The following is a 17905-nucleotide window of genomic DNA, read 5'->3' as shown; positions in this document are numbered from 1 at the left end:
GTCTTGGCTGAAGGTGACTGTGTGAGGGTGATGACTGTGTCTTGGCTGAAGGTGACTGTGTGAGGGTGATGACTGTGTCTTGGCTGAAGGTGACTGTGTGAGGGTGATGACTGTGTCTTGGCCGAAGGTGACTGTGTGAGGGTGATGACTGTTTCCAGTGATACTATAGAAATCAGGGTTTAAATACTATTTGAAATCATTTCAAATACTTTATCTGGACTAGATTGAGTTTGCCTGTTGCAATGTTACCAATAGAATAGTCTCAAGAATTAAAACCCAGCACATATGGTACTTTAGGCAGACTAGAGCAAACACTAAAGCTGTTTGAAAGATCTCAAATTGTATTTGAACCCAGGACTGTTGCTGGAGCAGCAAGCAGAGAGCTGAGGCGCCTCACTGAGTAGACTGCTCCCAGCACCAGCAGCCTTTACCAAACATGGTCAGACCAATGATTAACACACACACAGAGAGAGAGAGAGAGAGAGAGAGAGAGAGGAGACACTGGTTGGACTGATCACAGACAACGATGAGACGAACCTATAGGGGGAGGAGGTCAGAGACCCCACACTGCCAGCACAGCAACCTCTCCCTCAACGTCAAGACCAAGGAGCTGTTCGTGGACTAGAGGAAACGGAGGGGCGAGCACGTCCCCATCCATATCCATGGAACTGTAGTAGAGCGGATCGAGATCTTCAAGTTCCTCAGTGTCCACATCACTAAGGATCTATCATGGTCCACACACACCAACCCAGTTGTGAAGAGGGCGTGGTAGTGCCTCTTCCCCGCTAAGCGGGTTGAAAAGATTTGGCACGGGGCCCTCAGATCCTCAAAGTTATACAGCTGCACCATCTTGACTGGCTGCATCACCGCCTGGTATGGAAACTGTTTGGGAAGACGCTACAGAGGGTAGTGCTGCACCATTGAGAGCATCTTGACAAATCAAACTTTATTTGTCACATGTGCTGAATACAAGTGTAGACCTTACAGTGAAATGCTTACTTTACAAGCCCTTAGGGATAGCCCCCTTTTTTTCTCCTCAATTTTCGCCTAAAGTTACATACCCAAATCTAACTGCCTGTAGCTCAAGCCCTGAAGCAAGGATATGCATTTTCTTGGTACCATTTGAAAGGAAACACTTTGAAATTTGTGGAAATGTGAATTGAATGTTGGAGAATATAACACAATAGATCTGGGAGAAGATAATACAAAGAAAGAAACTACTGTTTTTCTTTGTTCTACCACCATCTTTAAAATGAAACAGAAAGGTCCCACGTCTAGCCATCACTCTGGTTGTAGTTCTGATGGTGTCCACAAGAGGGCAGCAGTGCATGTGCAAAGTTTCAGACACATAACCTGAAGTATGAGCGAACTACATGACATTTTGTGTGAAGTCACCCAGGTACATTTGGGCAAATCATGAAGTAGACATTTGCATTCATATTACATTTTTCTGAAAGAATATTGTCAAATCTAATAAATATACTTGGACTTTGATTTAGCTTTTCCAGTATTAGTAGCCATATTATAAGGTCAACATTTGCAAAACAACCCGTTTTCATAACTTCATAACTCTGAATATTCTTATAATTTTAGTCCAAAAGGAAAAGGCATGCTGTCACAAAAGGTTAGCATCTACATTTTACAACAGATACAGGGCTTTCGGATACTTCCGTAAAGCCTAGCTCATTGGTTATCTAGCTATCTTTGTTTGACCCCGATTGGTGCTTATTTTACAAAGTTAGTGTCGTTCAAGTGAAGACCTCCCGCAACATTGGCGTGCCATGAAGGCGTCGCTCTCTGACCAAATATGGTGTCCTATAGGATATACTACACCCCTGATGATATAGTGAAGTCTGGTTACGTTCTAGGATCTCTGAGGAACGTGATTTTACTGGTTGAAACAACGTTTAATGTGAGATTTCCACAGATTCCTTTCTTTGCAAATACAAAATCGATTGTGCATGTTTTATGGACCTTTTTAGGATATGAAAAAGGATTTTAACTAACAAAACGACACTTCATGTTATCTCTGGGACCCTTTAGATGATAAATCAGAGCAAGATTTCACAATGTAAGTACACATTTCACCTTCAGAGGTGAATTTATCAAATTAGGCTATCAGAAGCTTCTAGGGCCATGATATAATTTTCTAGTATTTTCCAAGCTGTTTATTTAATCTTTATTTAACTAGGCAAGTCAGTTAATAACAAATTCTTATTTTCAATGACTGCCTAGGAACCTTTTGTGACAGCATGCCCCTTGTTCAGGGGCAGAACAACAGATTTGTACCTTGTCAGCTCGGGGGTTTGAACTTGCAACCTTCCGGTTACTAGTCCAACGCGTTAACCACTAGGCTACACTGCCGCCTCAACTCTGCCGTTTAAAGGCACAGTCAACTTAGTGTATGTAAACTTCTGACCCACTGAAATTGTGATACAGCTAATTATACGTGAAATAATCTGTAAAGTCTGTAAACAATTGTTGGAAAAATGACTTGTGTCATGCACAAAGTAGATGTCCTAACCGACTTGCCAAAACCATAGTTTGTTAACAAGACATTTGTGGAGTGGTTGAAAAACACGTTTTAATGACTCCAACCTAAGTGGATGTAAACTTCTGACTTCAACTGTATATGTACCGACATTTGTTGTTTCTTTAAAATCTGTGATCGTGACACAAGGCGCTGCATGATTTACAACTGTCCTGTTGACGGAACGACCTATCCCTAAGAAGAACCCTTAATTAAAAGGCCAACCATTCACAGCTGAGTTGAGCTGTTCCTTTAAAAGGCCAAACATTCACAGCTGAGTTGAGCTGCTTACTAAGAGGCCAACCATTCACAGCTGAGTTGAGCTGTTCCCTAAAAGGCCAACCATTCACAACTGAGTTGAGCTGTTCCCTAAAAGGCCAACCATTCACAGCTGAGTTGAGCTGTTCCTTTAAAAGGCCAAACATTCACAGCTGAGTTGAGCTGCTTACTAAGAGGCCAACCATTCACAGCTGAGTTGAGCTGTTCCCTTAAAAGGCCAACCATTCACAGCTGAGTTGAGCTGTTCCCTAAAAGGCCAACCATTCACAGCTGAGTTGAGCTGTTCCTTTAAAAGGCCAAACATTCACAGCTGAGTTGAGCTGTTCCCTTAAAAGGCCAAACATTCACAGCTGAGTTGAGCTGCTTACTAAGAGGCCAACCATTCACAGCTGAGTTGAGCTGTTCCCTTAAAAGGCCAACCATTCACAGCTGAGTTGAGCTGTTCCCTTAAAAGGCCAACCATTCACAGCTGAGTTGAGCTGTTCCTTTAAGGGAGCTGTTCCCTTAAGTTCCTTAAGGGAACAGCTCAACTCAGCTGTGAATGATTGGCCTTTTAAGAGAACAGCTCAACTCAGCTGTGAATGTGTTGTGGTCCTAATGAGGGGAAATGTTTGGCTACCATTAACTGCCTTTCTCTCTGACTCATAGGCTTGTGGTTCTACAGTGTAATATCGTGCTGCTACTCTTCTCTCAGAGTACAACCCTTTGGTTAGGAAGGAATTACTTGACAAGACTTTGGGCCAATGTCATGCTGTTGTTGGAACCCTAAGACAGAAAATACTATTTAACAAGGCAGAGACTGACCTAGCAGTGTAACCTCCTGGATGAGGCCATAGATGTCTATGATGGCCCAGAGCGGACATCCTATACTCAGACCACAGTGGAAGAGGATGGGTTCCTCCTCGTTGATACTGTAGAACACACGGCCGTGTCTGTCGGCCCAGAAGGACAGGACGTTGTTGCGGATCGCCAGGCGTTCCGGCAGGGCTTTGGCCCAGTAACCCGGCCGCGTCACCAGGTCCGGACAGGCGTACTTGGGGATGTTGGAGGAGTTGAGCTCGCTCGGGTCCAGACTGGTGAAACCGAACCGTAGAGCACCACTCCAGCCGTTGTGTACACCGGACAGACGCAGACGCACCTGGGAAGGAGTGGGGATTGTAATGATCACACTCTGTGCTTTTCATACAGGAAGTTTTTTATTCATTTTTTATTTATTTCACCTTTATTTAACCAGGTAGGCTAGTTGAGAACAAGTTCTCATTTGCAACTGCGACCTGGCCAAGATAAAGCATAGCAATTCCACACATACAACAACACATGGAATAAACAAAACATACAGTCAATAATACAGTAGAACTAAAGAAAACAAAAAGTCTATATACAGTGAGTGCAAATGAGGTAAGATAAGGGAGTTAAGGCAATAAATAGGCCATGGTGGCGAAGTAATTACAATATAGCAATTAAACACTGGAATGGTAGATGTGCAGAAGATGAATGTACAAGTAGAGATACTGGGGTGCAAAGATAAGATAAATAAATAAATACAGTATGGGGATGAGGTAGATAGATGGGCTGTTTACAGATAGGCTATGTACAGGTGCAGTGATCTGTGAGCTGCTCTGACAGTTGGTGCTTAAAGCACAGGTCGCAGTGGTGGGTAGTATGGGGCTTTACCTAGCAGAGACTTGTAGATGACCTGTAGCCAGTGGGTTTGGCGACGAGTATGAAGCGAGGGCCAGCCAACAAGAGCGTACAGGTCGCAGTGGTGGGTAGTATACGGGGCTTTGGTGACAAAACGGATGGCACTGTGATAGACTGCATCCAATTTGCTGAGTAGAGTGTTGGAGGCTATTTTATAGATGACATCGCCAAAGTCGAGGATCGGTAGGATGGTCAGTTTTACGAGGGTATGTTTGGCAGCATGAGTGAAGGGTGCTTTGTTGCGGTATAGGAAGATGATTCTAGATTTAATTTTGGATTGGAGATGCTTACTGTGAGTCTGGAAGGAGAGTTTACAGTCTAGCCAGACACCTAGGTATTTGTAGTTGTCCACATATTCTAAGTCAGAGCCATCCAGAGTAGTGATGCTGGACGGGCGGGCAGGTGCGGGCAGTTATCGATTGAATAGCATGCATTTAGTTTTACTTGCATTTAAGAGCAGTTGGTGGCCACGGAAGGAGAGTTGTATGGCATTGAAGCTCGTCTGGAGGGTTGTTAACACAGTGTCCAAAGAGGGGCCAGAAGTATACAGAATGGTATCGTCTGCGTAGAGGTGGATCAGAGAATCACCCGCAGCAAGAGCGACATCATTGATGTATACAGAGAAGAGAGTCGGCCTGAGAATTGAACCCTGTGGCACCCCCATAAGAGACCGCCAGAGGTCCGGACAACAGGCCCTCCGATTTGACACACTGAACTCTGTCTGCGAAGTAGTTGGTGAACCAGGCGAGGCAATCATTTGAAAAACCAAGGCTATTGAGTCTGCCGATGAGGATGTGGTGATTGACAGAGTCGAAAGCCTTGGCCAGATCAATGAATACGGCTGCACAGTAATGTCTCTTATCGATGGCGGTTATGATGTCGTTTAGAACCTTGAGCGTGGCTGAGGTGCACCCATGACCAGCTCTGAAAACAGATTGCATAGCGGAGAAGGTATGGTGGGATTCGAAATGGTCAGTAATCTGTTTGTTAACCAGGCTTTCGAAGACCTTAGAAAGACAGGGTAGGATAGATATAGGTCTGTAGCAGTTTGGGTCTAGAGTGTCACCCCCTTTGAAGAGGGGGCTGACCGCGGCAGCTTACCAATCTTTGGGAATCTCAGACAATACGAAAGAGAGGTTGAACAGGCTAGTAATATGGGTTGCAACAATTTCGGCAGATCATTTTAGAAAGAGAGGGTCCAGATTGTCTAGCCCGGCTGATTTTTAGGGGTCCAGATTTTGCAGCTCTTTCAGAACATCAGCTATCTGGATCTGGGTGAAGGAGAAATGGTGGGGGCTTTGGCAGGTTGCTGTGGAGGGTGCTGGGCAGTTGACCGGGGTAGGGGTAGCCAGGTGGATAGCATGGCCAGCCGTAGAGAAATGCTTATTGAAATTCTCAATTATAGTGGATTTATCGTTGGTAACAGTGTTTCCTATCCTCAGAGCAGTGGGCAGCTGGGAGGAGGTGCTTTTATTCTCCATGGACTTTACAGTGTCCCAGAACTTTTGTTGAGTTTGTAATATAGGATGCAAATTTCTGTTTGATAAAGCTAGCCTTAGCTTTCCTAACTGCCTGTGTATATTTGTTCCTAACTTCCCTGAAAAGTTGCATATCACGGGGGCTAGTCGATGCTAATTCAGAACGCCACAGGATGTTTTTGTGCTGGTCAAGGGCAGACAGGTCTGGAGTGAGCCAAGGGCTATATCTGTTCACAGTTCAATTTTTTTTTAATGGGGCATGCTTATTTAAGATGGTGAGGAGGGCACTTTTAAAGAATAACCAGGCATCCTCAACTGATGGGATGAGGTCAATGTCATTCCAGGATACCCGGGCCAGGTCGATTAGAAAGGCCTGCTCGCAGAAGTGTTTTAGGGAGCGTTTGACAGTGATAAGGGGTGGTCGTTTGGTCCCAGACCCATTACGGACCCAGAGAGAGAGATCAAAATTAACAGTGACATGAGAGAGAAAGACAGAGATGATAGAGATGGCAGAGATGTCTCCAGACAGAGATGACAGAGATGTCTCCAGACAGAGATGACAGAGATGACAGAGATGTCTTCAGACAGAGATGACAGAGATGTCTCCAGACAGAGATGATAGAGATGACAGAGATGTCTCCAGACAGAGATGACAGAGATGTCTCCAGACAGAGATGATAGAGATGACAGAGATGTCTCCAGACAGAGATGACAGAGATGACAGAGATGTCTCCAAACAGAGATGACAGAGATGTCTCCAGATAGAGATGACAGAGATGTCTCCAGACAGAGATGCCAGATATCAGGGTTATGGTATATCAGCGTTATGGTATATCAGGGTTAGGATATATCAGGGTTAGGGTAAATCAGGGCTAGGGTATATCAGGGTTAGGGAATATCAGGGTTAGGGTATATCAGGGTTAGGGTATATCAGAGTTAGGGTATATCAGGGTTAGGGTATATCAGGGTTAGGGTATATCAGGGTTAGGGTTAGGTTATATCAGGGTTATGGTATATCAGGGATAGGGTATATCAGGGTTAGGGTTAGGGTATATCAGGGTTAGGGTATATCAGGGTTAGATAATATCAGGGTTAGGGTATATCAGGGTTTGGGTATATCAGGGCTAGGGATAGGGTATATCAGGGTTAGGGTATATCAGGGCTAGGGTTAGGGTATATCAGGGTTAGGGTATATCAGGGTTTGGGTATATCAGGGCTAGGGTATATCAGGGTTAGGGTATATCAGGGTTAGGGTATATCAGGGCTAGGGTTAGGGTATATCAGGGTTAGGGTATATCAGGGTTAGGGTATATCAGGGTTAGGGTTAGGGCATATCAGGGTTAGGGTATATCAGGGTTAGGGTATATCAGGGTTAGGGTTAGGGTTTATCAGGGTTAGGGTTTATCAGGGTTATGGTATATCAGGACTAGGGTATATCGGGGTTAGGGTATATCAGGGTTATGGTATATCCTCTCTTGGGTAGGGGGCAGTATTTTCACCTCCGGATGAAAAGCGTGCCCAAATTAAACTGCCTGTTACTCAGGCCCAGAAGCTAGGATATGCACATAATTGGTAGATGTAACGGTTTTCTTGAGTCGAAGGAGAGGCGGACCAAAACGCAGCGTGGTTATTATTCATGGTTCTTTAATAAAGAAACTATACATGAATAGACTAACAAAACCAAGAAATGTGAAAAACCTAAACAGCCCTATCTGGTGCAAACACAGAGACAGGAACAATCACCCACAAAACACTCAAAGAATTTGGCTGCCTAAATATGGTTCCCAATCAGAGACAACGATAAACACCTGCCTCTGAATGAGAACCACTCTAGGCAACCATAGACTTACCTAGAGTACTACTCTAACCACAATCCCACAACTACAAACAACCCCAGACAAAACACACCACATAAATAACCCATGTCACACCCTGGCCTGATCAAAATAATAAAGAAAACACAAAATACTAAGACCAGGGCGTGACAGAACACCCCCCCCCCCCCCAAGGTGCGGACTCTCGGCCGCACACCTAAACCCATAGGGGAGGGTCCGGGTGGGCGTCTTTTTCCAACCCCTTTACCAAAGAGCACCTTCTATCTACCCTAATGTACTATTGTGTACCTTAGTAGCGCTTCCCTTCCTTTTTCTACTAGTCTTTAGAAATTGTTCGATGTTTTTCTTTTGAGAAGTAGTCCTATTCATTGTAAGTGTCACTCCAGCTGGACTCTACTGTTTTGATGCGTGTGAACAGGAGCGCGATTCATGTTGTTTTTATCCGGTATTAGAAACAGTTTATTCCGTCATAAATGTTAGCGATTTATTTACGTTTCAGGATACCTGAGGTTGGATTAGGAACGTTGTTTGAAATGTTTGGACCAAGTTTACAGGTAACTTATTAGATACTTTGCAGGCATGTTGGGCGAGTTGAAACCGGTGTATTTCTGAATCAAACGCGCCACATAAATAAAGGACATTATCGAACAAAAGGACCATTTATGACGTTTCTGGGATATTTTGGAGTGCCAACAGAAGAAGATCATCAAAGGTAAGGCATGAATTATATCACTATTTCTGACTTTTGTACTGCACCTGCCTGGTTGAAATATGTTTTTCATGTGATTGTATACGGGGCGCTGTCCTCAGATAATCGCATGGTGTGCTTTCTCCGTAAAGCCTTTTTGAAATCTGACACAGCGGCTGGATTAACAAGAAGTTAAGCTTTATTTTGATGTGTAACACTTATATTTTCAAGAATGTTAAATATTTGAATTTGGTATTTTTGAATTTCGCGCTCTGCAATTTCACCGGATGTTGTCCAGGTGGGACGCTTACCGTCCCAACTGGCCATAAGAAGATATCAGGGTTAGAGTTGAGGAGAGACAGAGAGGGGTCTTACCAGTTCATAGTCTAACAGGTCTTTGGCTAAATGTTAGCGTTGGGGCAGGGATCGCGACTGGATTTTTTGGAGGGTCCCCAAATTAGTATGATTTAGGAAATTCCCACAAATAACAAATATAAATGTGATTTTTTTCTCTCAATGAAATCAAGGTATGAAAATATTATGTTATTTTAAAATAAAATAAATCATTATAATTATGTTCCGTCCGTCCGTCCGCCCGACCATCCACTCTGACAAAAATCGTCCCATGGCTTAATATAGTTGCCTAACCCTGGCCCGAGTTAGGGTGTGTTAGGGTTAGTGTTAGGGTATGTTAGGGTCAGGGTATATCAGGGTCAGGGTATGTCAGGGTCAGGGTATGTTAGGGTCAGGGTATGTTAGGGTCAGGGTATATCAGGGTTAGGGTATGTTAGGGTCAGGGTATGTTAGGGTCAGGGTATGTCAGGGTCAGGGTATGTCAGGGTCAGGGTATGTCAGGGTCAGGGTATGTCAGGGTCAGGGTATATCAGGGTCAGGGTATGTCAGGGTCAGGGTATATCAGGGTCAGGGTATGTCAGGGTCAGGGTATGTTAGGGTCAGGGTATGTCAGGGTCAGGGTATGTCAGGGTCAGGGTATATCAGGGTCAGGGTATGTCAGGGTCAGGGTATATCAGGGTCAGGGTATGTCAGGGTCAGGGTATGTTAGGGTCAGGGTATGTTAGGGTCAGGGTATGTTAGGGTCAGGGTATATCAGGGTCAGGGTCTTACCTTCTGATAGAGTCTAACCGGTCGTTGGCTGAAGGTGATTCCGTTGCAGAAGCTGTTCTTCCTGGTAGCTCGTCTCAGCTGACCGTCCAGCCTGATGTTCTTCCCCTTGGCCTGAGGGTGGAACCTGGGCGACTCCAGACTGAGGATCACTGGGGGGGCCGACGTCCGCCTCTCTACCACCGAACCCCCGCCACCTCCTCCCCCACCGCTGCCACCGTGCAGAGTGAAGAACTGCCTGCTCACCACAGGGTCGGGCTGTAGAGTCACATCTTCTGGGAGGAGGCAATAACAGAATAAGAAGAGGGGAGAGGGATTGGTTAATTGGTTAATGGTTACCGGATGATCCTTGAGTCGACCAGCCCATAACCCATTTACAGTATACAGCCTGTAACCCATATACAGTATTCTGCCTGTAACTCATATACAGCCTGTAACCCATATACAGTATACAGCCTGTAACCCATATACAGTATACAGCCTGTAACTCATATACAGCCTGTAACCCATATACAGCCTGTAACCCATATACAGTATACAGCCTGTAACCCATACACAGCCTGTAACCCATATACAGTATATAGCCTGTAACCCATATACAGTATACAGCCTGTAACTCATATACAGCCTGTAACCCATATACAGTATACAGCTTGTAACCAATATACAGTATACAGCCTGTAACCCATATACAGCCTGTAACCCATATACAGCCTGTAACCCATATACAGTATACAGCCTGTAACCCATATACAGTATACAGCCTGTAACCCATATACAGCCAGTAACCCATATACAGTATACAGCCTGTAACCCATATACAGCCTGTAACCCATATACAGTATACAGCCTGTAACCCATATACAGCCTGTAACCCATATACAGTATACAGCCTGTAACCCATATACAGTATACAGCCTGTAACTCATATACAGCCTGTAACCCATATACAGTATACAGCCTGTAACTCATATACAGCCAGTAACCCATATACAGTATTCTGCCTGTAACCCATATACAGTATACAGCCTGTAACTCATATACAGCCAGTAACCCATATACAGTATTCTGCCTGTAAACCAAATACAGTATACAGCCTGTAACCCATATACAGCCTGTAACTCATATACAATATACAGCCTGTAACCCATATACAGTATACAGCCTGTAACTCATATACATCCTGTAACCCATAGACAGCCTGTAACCCATATCCAGTATACAGCCTGTAACCCATATACAGTATACAGCCTGTAACTCATAAACAGCCTGTAAGATGGAGGATAAGAGGACGCAGATCGGTCTGCCTTCTGAAAATCCGTAGGCGAGCGAGTAAACTCCCACTGCCATCATTTCGACTTGCTAACATGCAGTCATTGGAAAATAAAATGTATGACCTATGATTACGATTATCCTACCAACTGGCCACTAAAAACTGTAATATCTTATGTTTCTCCGAGTCGTGGCTGAACGACGACGTGGATAATATAGAGCTGGAGGGATTTTCCATGCATTGGCAGAACAGAGAAGCCACGTCTGGTAAGACGAGGAGTGGGGGTGTCTGTCATTTTGTCAGTAACAGCTGGTGCCCGATGTCTAATATTAAAGAAGTCTTGAGGTATTGCTCGCCTAAGGTAGAGTACCTTATGCTAAGCTGTAGACCACACTATCTACCAAGAGAGTAGGCGTCTATTTACCACCACAAACCGCTGCTGGCACTAAGACCGCACTCAATTCTATCCTCCTGATTCCTGCTTACAAGCAAAAACTAAAGCAGGAAGTACCAGTGACTCACTCAATACGAAAGTGGTAAAATGAAGCAGATGCTAGGCTACAGGACGGTTTTGCAGCACAGACTGGAATATGTTCCGGGATTCATCTAATGGCATTGAGGAGTATACCACCTCAGTCCCCGGCTTCATCAATAAGTGCATTGACGATGTTGTCTCCACAGTGACCGTACGTACATATCCAATCCAGAAGCCATGGATTACAGGCAACATCTGCATCAAGCTAAAGGCTAGAGCTGACGCTTTCAAGGAGCGGGACACTAATCCGGATTGAAAAGGATTAGCCAGTATATCGTCAAATTGATCATAATGATGACTGCTAGCTGAGATTTTAAAAGTATGATGTTGACATGATTGGTCCAATCATACATATAACGTGATTTGAATGTATTTTTATCTGTGGCCAATGACCTTGAGCCTTCTTGGATGGCCACTTCTAATGTAACTCTATAGCAGCACCCAAGGGACTTGAATCTTTGAGCTCTCCCCTTAGATTTTGCAGAAAGGGAGAGACAATAGACTGGTATCATCAGGAGGGTAGAGACTATAGACTGGTATCATAAGGAGGGTAGAGACAATAGACTGGTATCATCAGGAGGGTAGAGACTATAGACTGGTATCATCAGGAGAGTAGAGACTATAGACTGGTATCATCAGGAGGGTAGAGACTATAGACTGGTATCATCAGGAGGGTAGAGACTATAGACTGGTATCATCAGGAGGGTAGAGACTATATACTGGTATCATCAGGAGGGTAGAGACTATAGACTGCTATCATCAGGAGAGTAGAGACTATAGACTGGTATCATCAGGAGGGTAGAGACTATAGACTGGTATCATCAGGAGGGTAGAGACTATAGACTGGTATCATCAGGAGGGTAGAGACTATAGACTGGTATCATCAGGAGGGTAGAGACTATAGACTGGTATCATAAGGAGGGTAGAGACTATAGACCGGTATCATCAGGAGGGTAGAGACTATAGACTGGTATCATCAGGAGAGTAGAGACTATAGACTGGTATCATCAGGAGGGTAGAGACTATAGACTGGTATCATCAGGAGAGTAGAGACTATAGACTGGTATCATCAGGAGAGTAGAGACTATAGACTGGTATCATCAGAAGGGTAGAGACTATAGACTGGTATCATCAGGAGGGTAGAGACTATAGACTGGTATCATTAGGAGAGTAGAGACTATAGACTGGTATCATCAGGAGGGTAGAGACTATAGACTGGTATCATTAGGAGAGTAGAGACTATAGACTGGGATCATCAGGAGGGTAGAGACTATAGACTGGTATCATCAGGAGAGTAGAGACTATAGACTGGTATCATCAGGAGAGTAGAGACTATAGACTGGAATCATCAGGAGGGTAGAGACTATAGACTGGTATCATCAGGAGGGTAGAGACTATAGACTGGTATCATCAGGAGAGTAGAGACTATAGACTGGTATCATCAGGAGGGTAGAGACTATAGACTGGTATCATCAGGAGGGTAGAGACTATAGACTGGTATCATCAGGAGAGTAGAGACTATAGACTGGTATCATCAGGAGGGTAGAGACTATAGACTGGTATCATCAGGAGGGTAGAGACTATAGACTGGTATCATCAGGAGGATAGAGACTATAGACTGGTATCATCAGGAGGGTAGAGACTATAGACTGGTATCATCAGGAGGGTAGAGACTATATACTGGTATCATCAGGAGGGTAGAGACTATAGACTGGTATCATAAGGAGGGTAGAGACTATAGACTGGTATCATCAGGAGGGTAGAGACTATAGACTGGTATCATCAGGAGGGTAGAGACTATAGACTGGTATCATCAGGAGAGTAGAGACTATAGACTGGTATCATCAGGAGGGTAGAGACTATAGACTGGTATCATCAGGAGAGTAGAGACTATAGACTGGTATCATCAGGAGGGTAGAGACTATAGACTGGTATCATCAGGAGGGTAGAGACTATAGACTGGTATCATCAGGAGAGTAGAGACTATAGACTGGTATCATCAGGAGGGTAGAGACTATAGACTGGTATCATCAGTCTGAGTGAAGTATAATTTAACATTAGCGAATCACACGACTGCGAGGCGTGGCTTGAAGTGGATAGATGACAAGTCGGGGGCGGGTTAACAGAAGGTTCTGCTGGAGATGATTGGTAGATGAAGCCGATTAAGACAATGCCTACGCAGCGAGGTCTTTCTATTTGCTAACGAAGGTCAAGTTTGACACGTCGGTCCACCAGACTCTTCTGGACAGAAGTGTCTGGGAACAAGATTAGTTATTGACAGTTACACTTCTGATTTTCACATGCCTAGTATCTGTCTGACTAACAGTCGACATGGTGAGGTCTGATCCACTGTCAGCTGATATGAGTGTGGGTGCAAACTGAGAGAGTAGGAGGAGGTGTGTGTTTGTGTGTGTGTGTGTGTTTGTGTGTTTGTGTGTGTGTGTGTGTGTGTGTGTGTGTGTGTGTGTGTGTGTGTGTGTGTGTGTGTGTGTGTGTGTGTGTGTGTGTGTGTGTGTGTGTGTGTGTGTGTTAGGGTAAATCACTGGATCACCTCTACGAACCTGGGCTGATCTAAAAGGAAACAATGGTTAGAAAACCACAGCTATCTTTGCAAACTAATCTTCCATGTCTGTGGCTAAACTACAAGGCAACGAGCTAGCGTTACTGTGGACTACATGAGCTGGGAAATTAACACGGCTTAAAATGTTTAGAGCAATAAGATCAGATGAATAACAGTTGTTATTACAATGTCATTACATTCAGATATATATTCATAAAATAAACTACGACATTAAAACATATTGGAAAAAGTGCCTAAAAATAAATACTAAATATAACCGGAAACACAAGATTGAACTTCTATTGAATTAATCTGATACATCTCGGGGATTCTCTGTTTTCTCCCACGCATTGGAGATCAAGTCAAAAAAAAAATTGATTTAACCATACAAAAATATAATGTAAATAAATAAATGACAAGTTAGAGACTTAGAAAAACTATGTTTAGTCTAAGACATCGTCGAGAATCACGCTCTCTCGTCTTTCCCGCGCACCGGAGAGCTTGCACGCCTGCCGTCGGTCGTCAGCGGTGCTGCGCAGCTCGAGCTGCCCACTTCAGTTCTCCGTGAACCGTCTTTATCAACACCGCATAAAGGCGCACTGTATTGCTAAGTGCTCTCAATTATTAAATAGAGACGGAGAGCTGTGTGAACATTCCTTATTATGCTGTTATGATTATTAAAATCAGAAAGTCTTAGATCTTACCTAAAGGTTTATGTGTTGTGTTGCCCATTATATCCACTGATGCGTCTCACTGGTTGACAAGTGAATTCTGAATGCAATATCTCTTTGTCCATCCATTTATGTATGTCCAATATGGTGTGTCAAAGAGCTACTTATTTGCCTTTTAGTCCATTTGAACAGCGCTGAGTCTCCTTAAAGAAGCATGGACATTCTCTGTAATGTTATCTCTGCAAGAAATGTGACGATCAGGCAGGCTGCTCTCTCTACCTCTCCCTCTCCCTCTCCCTCTCTCTCTCTCTCTCTCTCTCTCTCTCTCTCTCTCTCTCTCTCTCTAAACAGCAGTGCTAACTGGCGCACTGTGCCTCCCCCTCCTCTCTTCAGTATCCTCTCTCTCTCTATCTTCTCCATGACTTTAAAGAAACAGTAAGCTTCGCTGGTGCTCCTCTCCCAGGCAGTTACAGAATCTAAGGCACAGTGGACTAGACTCAGCTAGTTACTCTGCTGCTCTGAGTCGAATTGACTATCCATGGGCTACAAGACACACAACAGAACTACTGTCTAACGGAATGATTGGATCAACTCACTCCGAGGTCAACTCAGGACCATTCCATTCAATGATCTCTGTCACAATTATACAACGTCAGTTTAATATTAGAGTTGAGACATTTCCCTCATATGGAGAAATTGGACGACAGTTATTAGATCATTACCTAAACTCATTATTCAGCTTTCATCATGAAGGTCAATACCATTCCCATCCGTCTCTGTCTCTACACAACATCAAATACATGCTTTTAAAAAAGGCTTTGAGTTCAGAGACACACCTAGGCCAGTCACTATACACAGTGGGCTCCCAAATGATTGACCCCCTTGATAAAGATCAACAAAAATGACTGTATAAAATTAAGTATTTAAATACTGAACTATATGGGCAAATTATACTAATTCTAATACAGTCACTCAGAGAAAGAGATTTTGTTTAACAAGTAATACTTTTTAATACTGATTACCAACCCTGTTTTCAAGACCTTTCTATATCTCGCCTCTCGAGGACAACGGCACTGAGCCTTATCAATATCTCACCTCTCGAGGACAACAGCACTGAGCCTTATCAATATCAATATCAACACATTGAGAGGAATCTTAACCCGTTCCTCTTTACAGAATCTTTCCAGATCGTTGATTTTCTTCATCTGGTCTTATTGACTTCCCTCTTCAATTCAAACCACAGTGTTTCAAATGGGGTTTAAGTCAGCAGACTGAGATGGCCATTGCAAAATGCTGATTAAAGGCCCAGTGCTGTCAAAAATATGATTTTCCTGTGCTTTACATACATTCTCACGGTATGAGGTTGGATAAATACTGTGAAATTGTGAAAATTAGGATCATTCCCTTTAAGTGTAAGAGCTGTTTGAAACGACCGGCTGAGATTTCAGCCTGTTTTGGTGGGATGGAGTTTTGATCTGCCTGGTGACATCAGCAAAATGAGCTAATGGACCAATAAGAAAGGTAGTTGAACCTAGACTGTAGACTGAGCAGTGGTAGGTTTGGCATTGAACGTAGAAGGGGGTTTCTACAACCTAGACGGTTGTAAACCTCTCATGACGTGATCTTCCTGTCTGGGAGACCTCCTTCTCATTTCCTCTTCCTCACCCCTCCGTACCTCCTCACCATTCTGATAGATCCCTCCCACTAAGGAAAAAGCCCCCTCTCTCCTCACCCTAACTCTAACCCCCCTACCCCAATAAGGGGAAATCCCCTGCCCTCCTCACCCCTCCTCACCCCTCCTCAACCTAACTCTAACCCCCTATCAAGGAGAAAGCCCCCTCTCTCCTCAACCTAACCCTACCACCCCAAAAGGGAAAGCCCCCTCTCTCCTCACCCTAACCCCGTAAATAAGAGAAAGCCCCCTCTCTCCTCACCCTAACTCTAACACCCCAATAAGGGGAAAGCCCCCTCTCTCCTGACCCTAACCCCCCAATAAGGGGAAAGCCCCCTCTCTCCTCACCCTAATACCCCAATAAGGGGTAAGCCCCCTCTCTCCTCACCCTAACCCTAACACCCCAATAAGGAGAAAGCCCCCTCTCTCATCACCCTAACTCCTCAATAAGGCGAAAGCCCCCTCTCTCCTCACCCTAACACCCCAATAAGGGGAAAGCCCCCTCTCTCCTCACCCTAACACCCCAATAAGGAGAAAGCCCCCTCTCTCCTCACCCTAACACCCCAATAAGGGGAAAGCCCCCTCTCTCCTCACCCTAACACCCCAATAAGGGGTAAGCCCCCTCTCTCCTCACCCTAACACCCCAATAAGGGGAAAGCCCCCTCTCTCCTCACCCTAACACCCCAATAAGGGGTAAGCCCCCTCTCTCCTCACCCTAACACCCCAATAAGGAGAAAGCCCCCTCTCTCCTCACCCTAACACCCCAATAAGGGGAAAGCCCCCTCTCTCCTCACCCTAACCCCCTAATAAGGAGAAAGCCCCCTCTCTCCTAACTGGTGTAACTAATGTAACTGTAGGTATCAGTAACTGATTAGGTATCAGTCTAGGTATCAGTAACTGACTAGGTATCAGTGTAGGTATCAGTAACTGACTAGGTATCAGTAACTGACTAGGTATCAGTAACTGACTAGGTACTCATAACTGACTAGGTATCAGTAACTGACTAGGTATCAGTAACTGACTAAGTATCAGTAACTGACAAGGTACCCATAACTGACTAGGTATCAGTAACTGACTAGGTATCAGTAACTGACTAGGTACCAGTAACTGACTAGGTATCAGTAACTGACTAGGTACTCATAACTGACTAGGTACCAGTAACTGACTAGGTACCAGTAACTGACTAGGTATCAGTAACTGACTAGGTACCAGTAACTGACTAGGTATCAGTAACTGACTAGGTACTCATAACTGACTAGGTATCAGTAACTGACTAGGTACTCATAACTGACTAGGTACCAGTAACTGACTAGGTATCAGTAACTGACTAGGTATCAGTAACTGACTAGGTACCAGTAACTGACTAGGTATCAGTAACTGACTAGGTACCAGTAACTGACTAGGTATCAGTAACTGATACACTACAAATGAGTGGTGGGTTTGTCTTGCTGCTGTGTACTTTTGAAAGTGTCTAAGCCATATGAGGAAATCCCCCCCCCCCCCCACACACACACACACACCCGTCCTCTGCCCCCCTCTTCCCCTGTTCCTCCCTCCTCTC

The 17905-nt window shown here is 44.4% G+C and overlaps 1 protein-coding gene across 2 annotated transcripts; it reads right to left on the bottom strand.

Annotated features, from left to right (window-relative positions):
• Window positions 1-3492: 3492 nt before the first annotated feature.
• LOC139366105 (E3 ubiquitin-protein ligase NEURL1B-like) lies at window positions 3493-14971 on the bottom strand. 2 transcript variants are annotated; one of them, XM_071103204.1, is made up of 3 exons: window positions 14706-14971; window positions 9637-9908; window positions 3493-3947 (listed from the first exon to the last, which is right to left on the bottom strand). In XM_071103204.1, the coding sequence occupies exons 1-3, from the start codon at window positions 14731-14733 to the stop codon at window positions 3594-3596; spliced, it is 654 nt and encodes a 217-aa protein (XP_070959305.1). In that variant the 5' UTR covers window positions 14734-14971; the 3' UTR covers window positions 3493-3593. The 2 variants fall into 2 exon arrangements, with proteins under 2 accessions (XP_070959305.1, XP_070959306.1); XM_071103205.1 differs by having other exon boundaries at window positions 9637-9905; window positions 14706-14961.
• Window positions 14972-17905: the final 2934 nt, after the last annotated feature.

Source organism: Oncorhynchus clarkii, chromosome 14 (genome assembly GCF_045791955.1).
Source record: "Oncorhynchus clarkii lewisi isolate Uvic-CL-2024 chromosome 14, UVic_Ocla_1.0, whole genome shotgun sequence".
Classification (NCBI taxonomy): Eukaryota; Metazoa; Chordata; class Actinopteri; order Salmoniformes; family Salmonidae; genus Oncorhynchus; species Oncorhynchus clarkii.
This window is presented reverse-complemented; position numbering and strand designations above follow the sequence as displayed.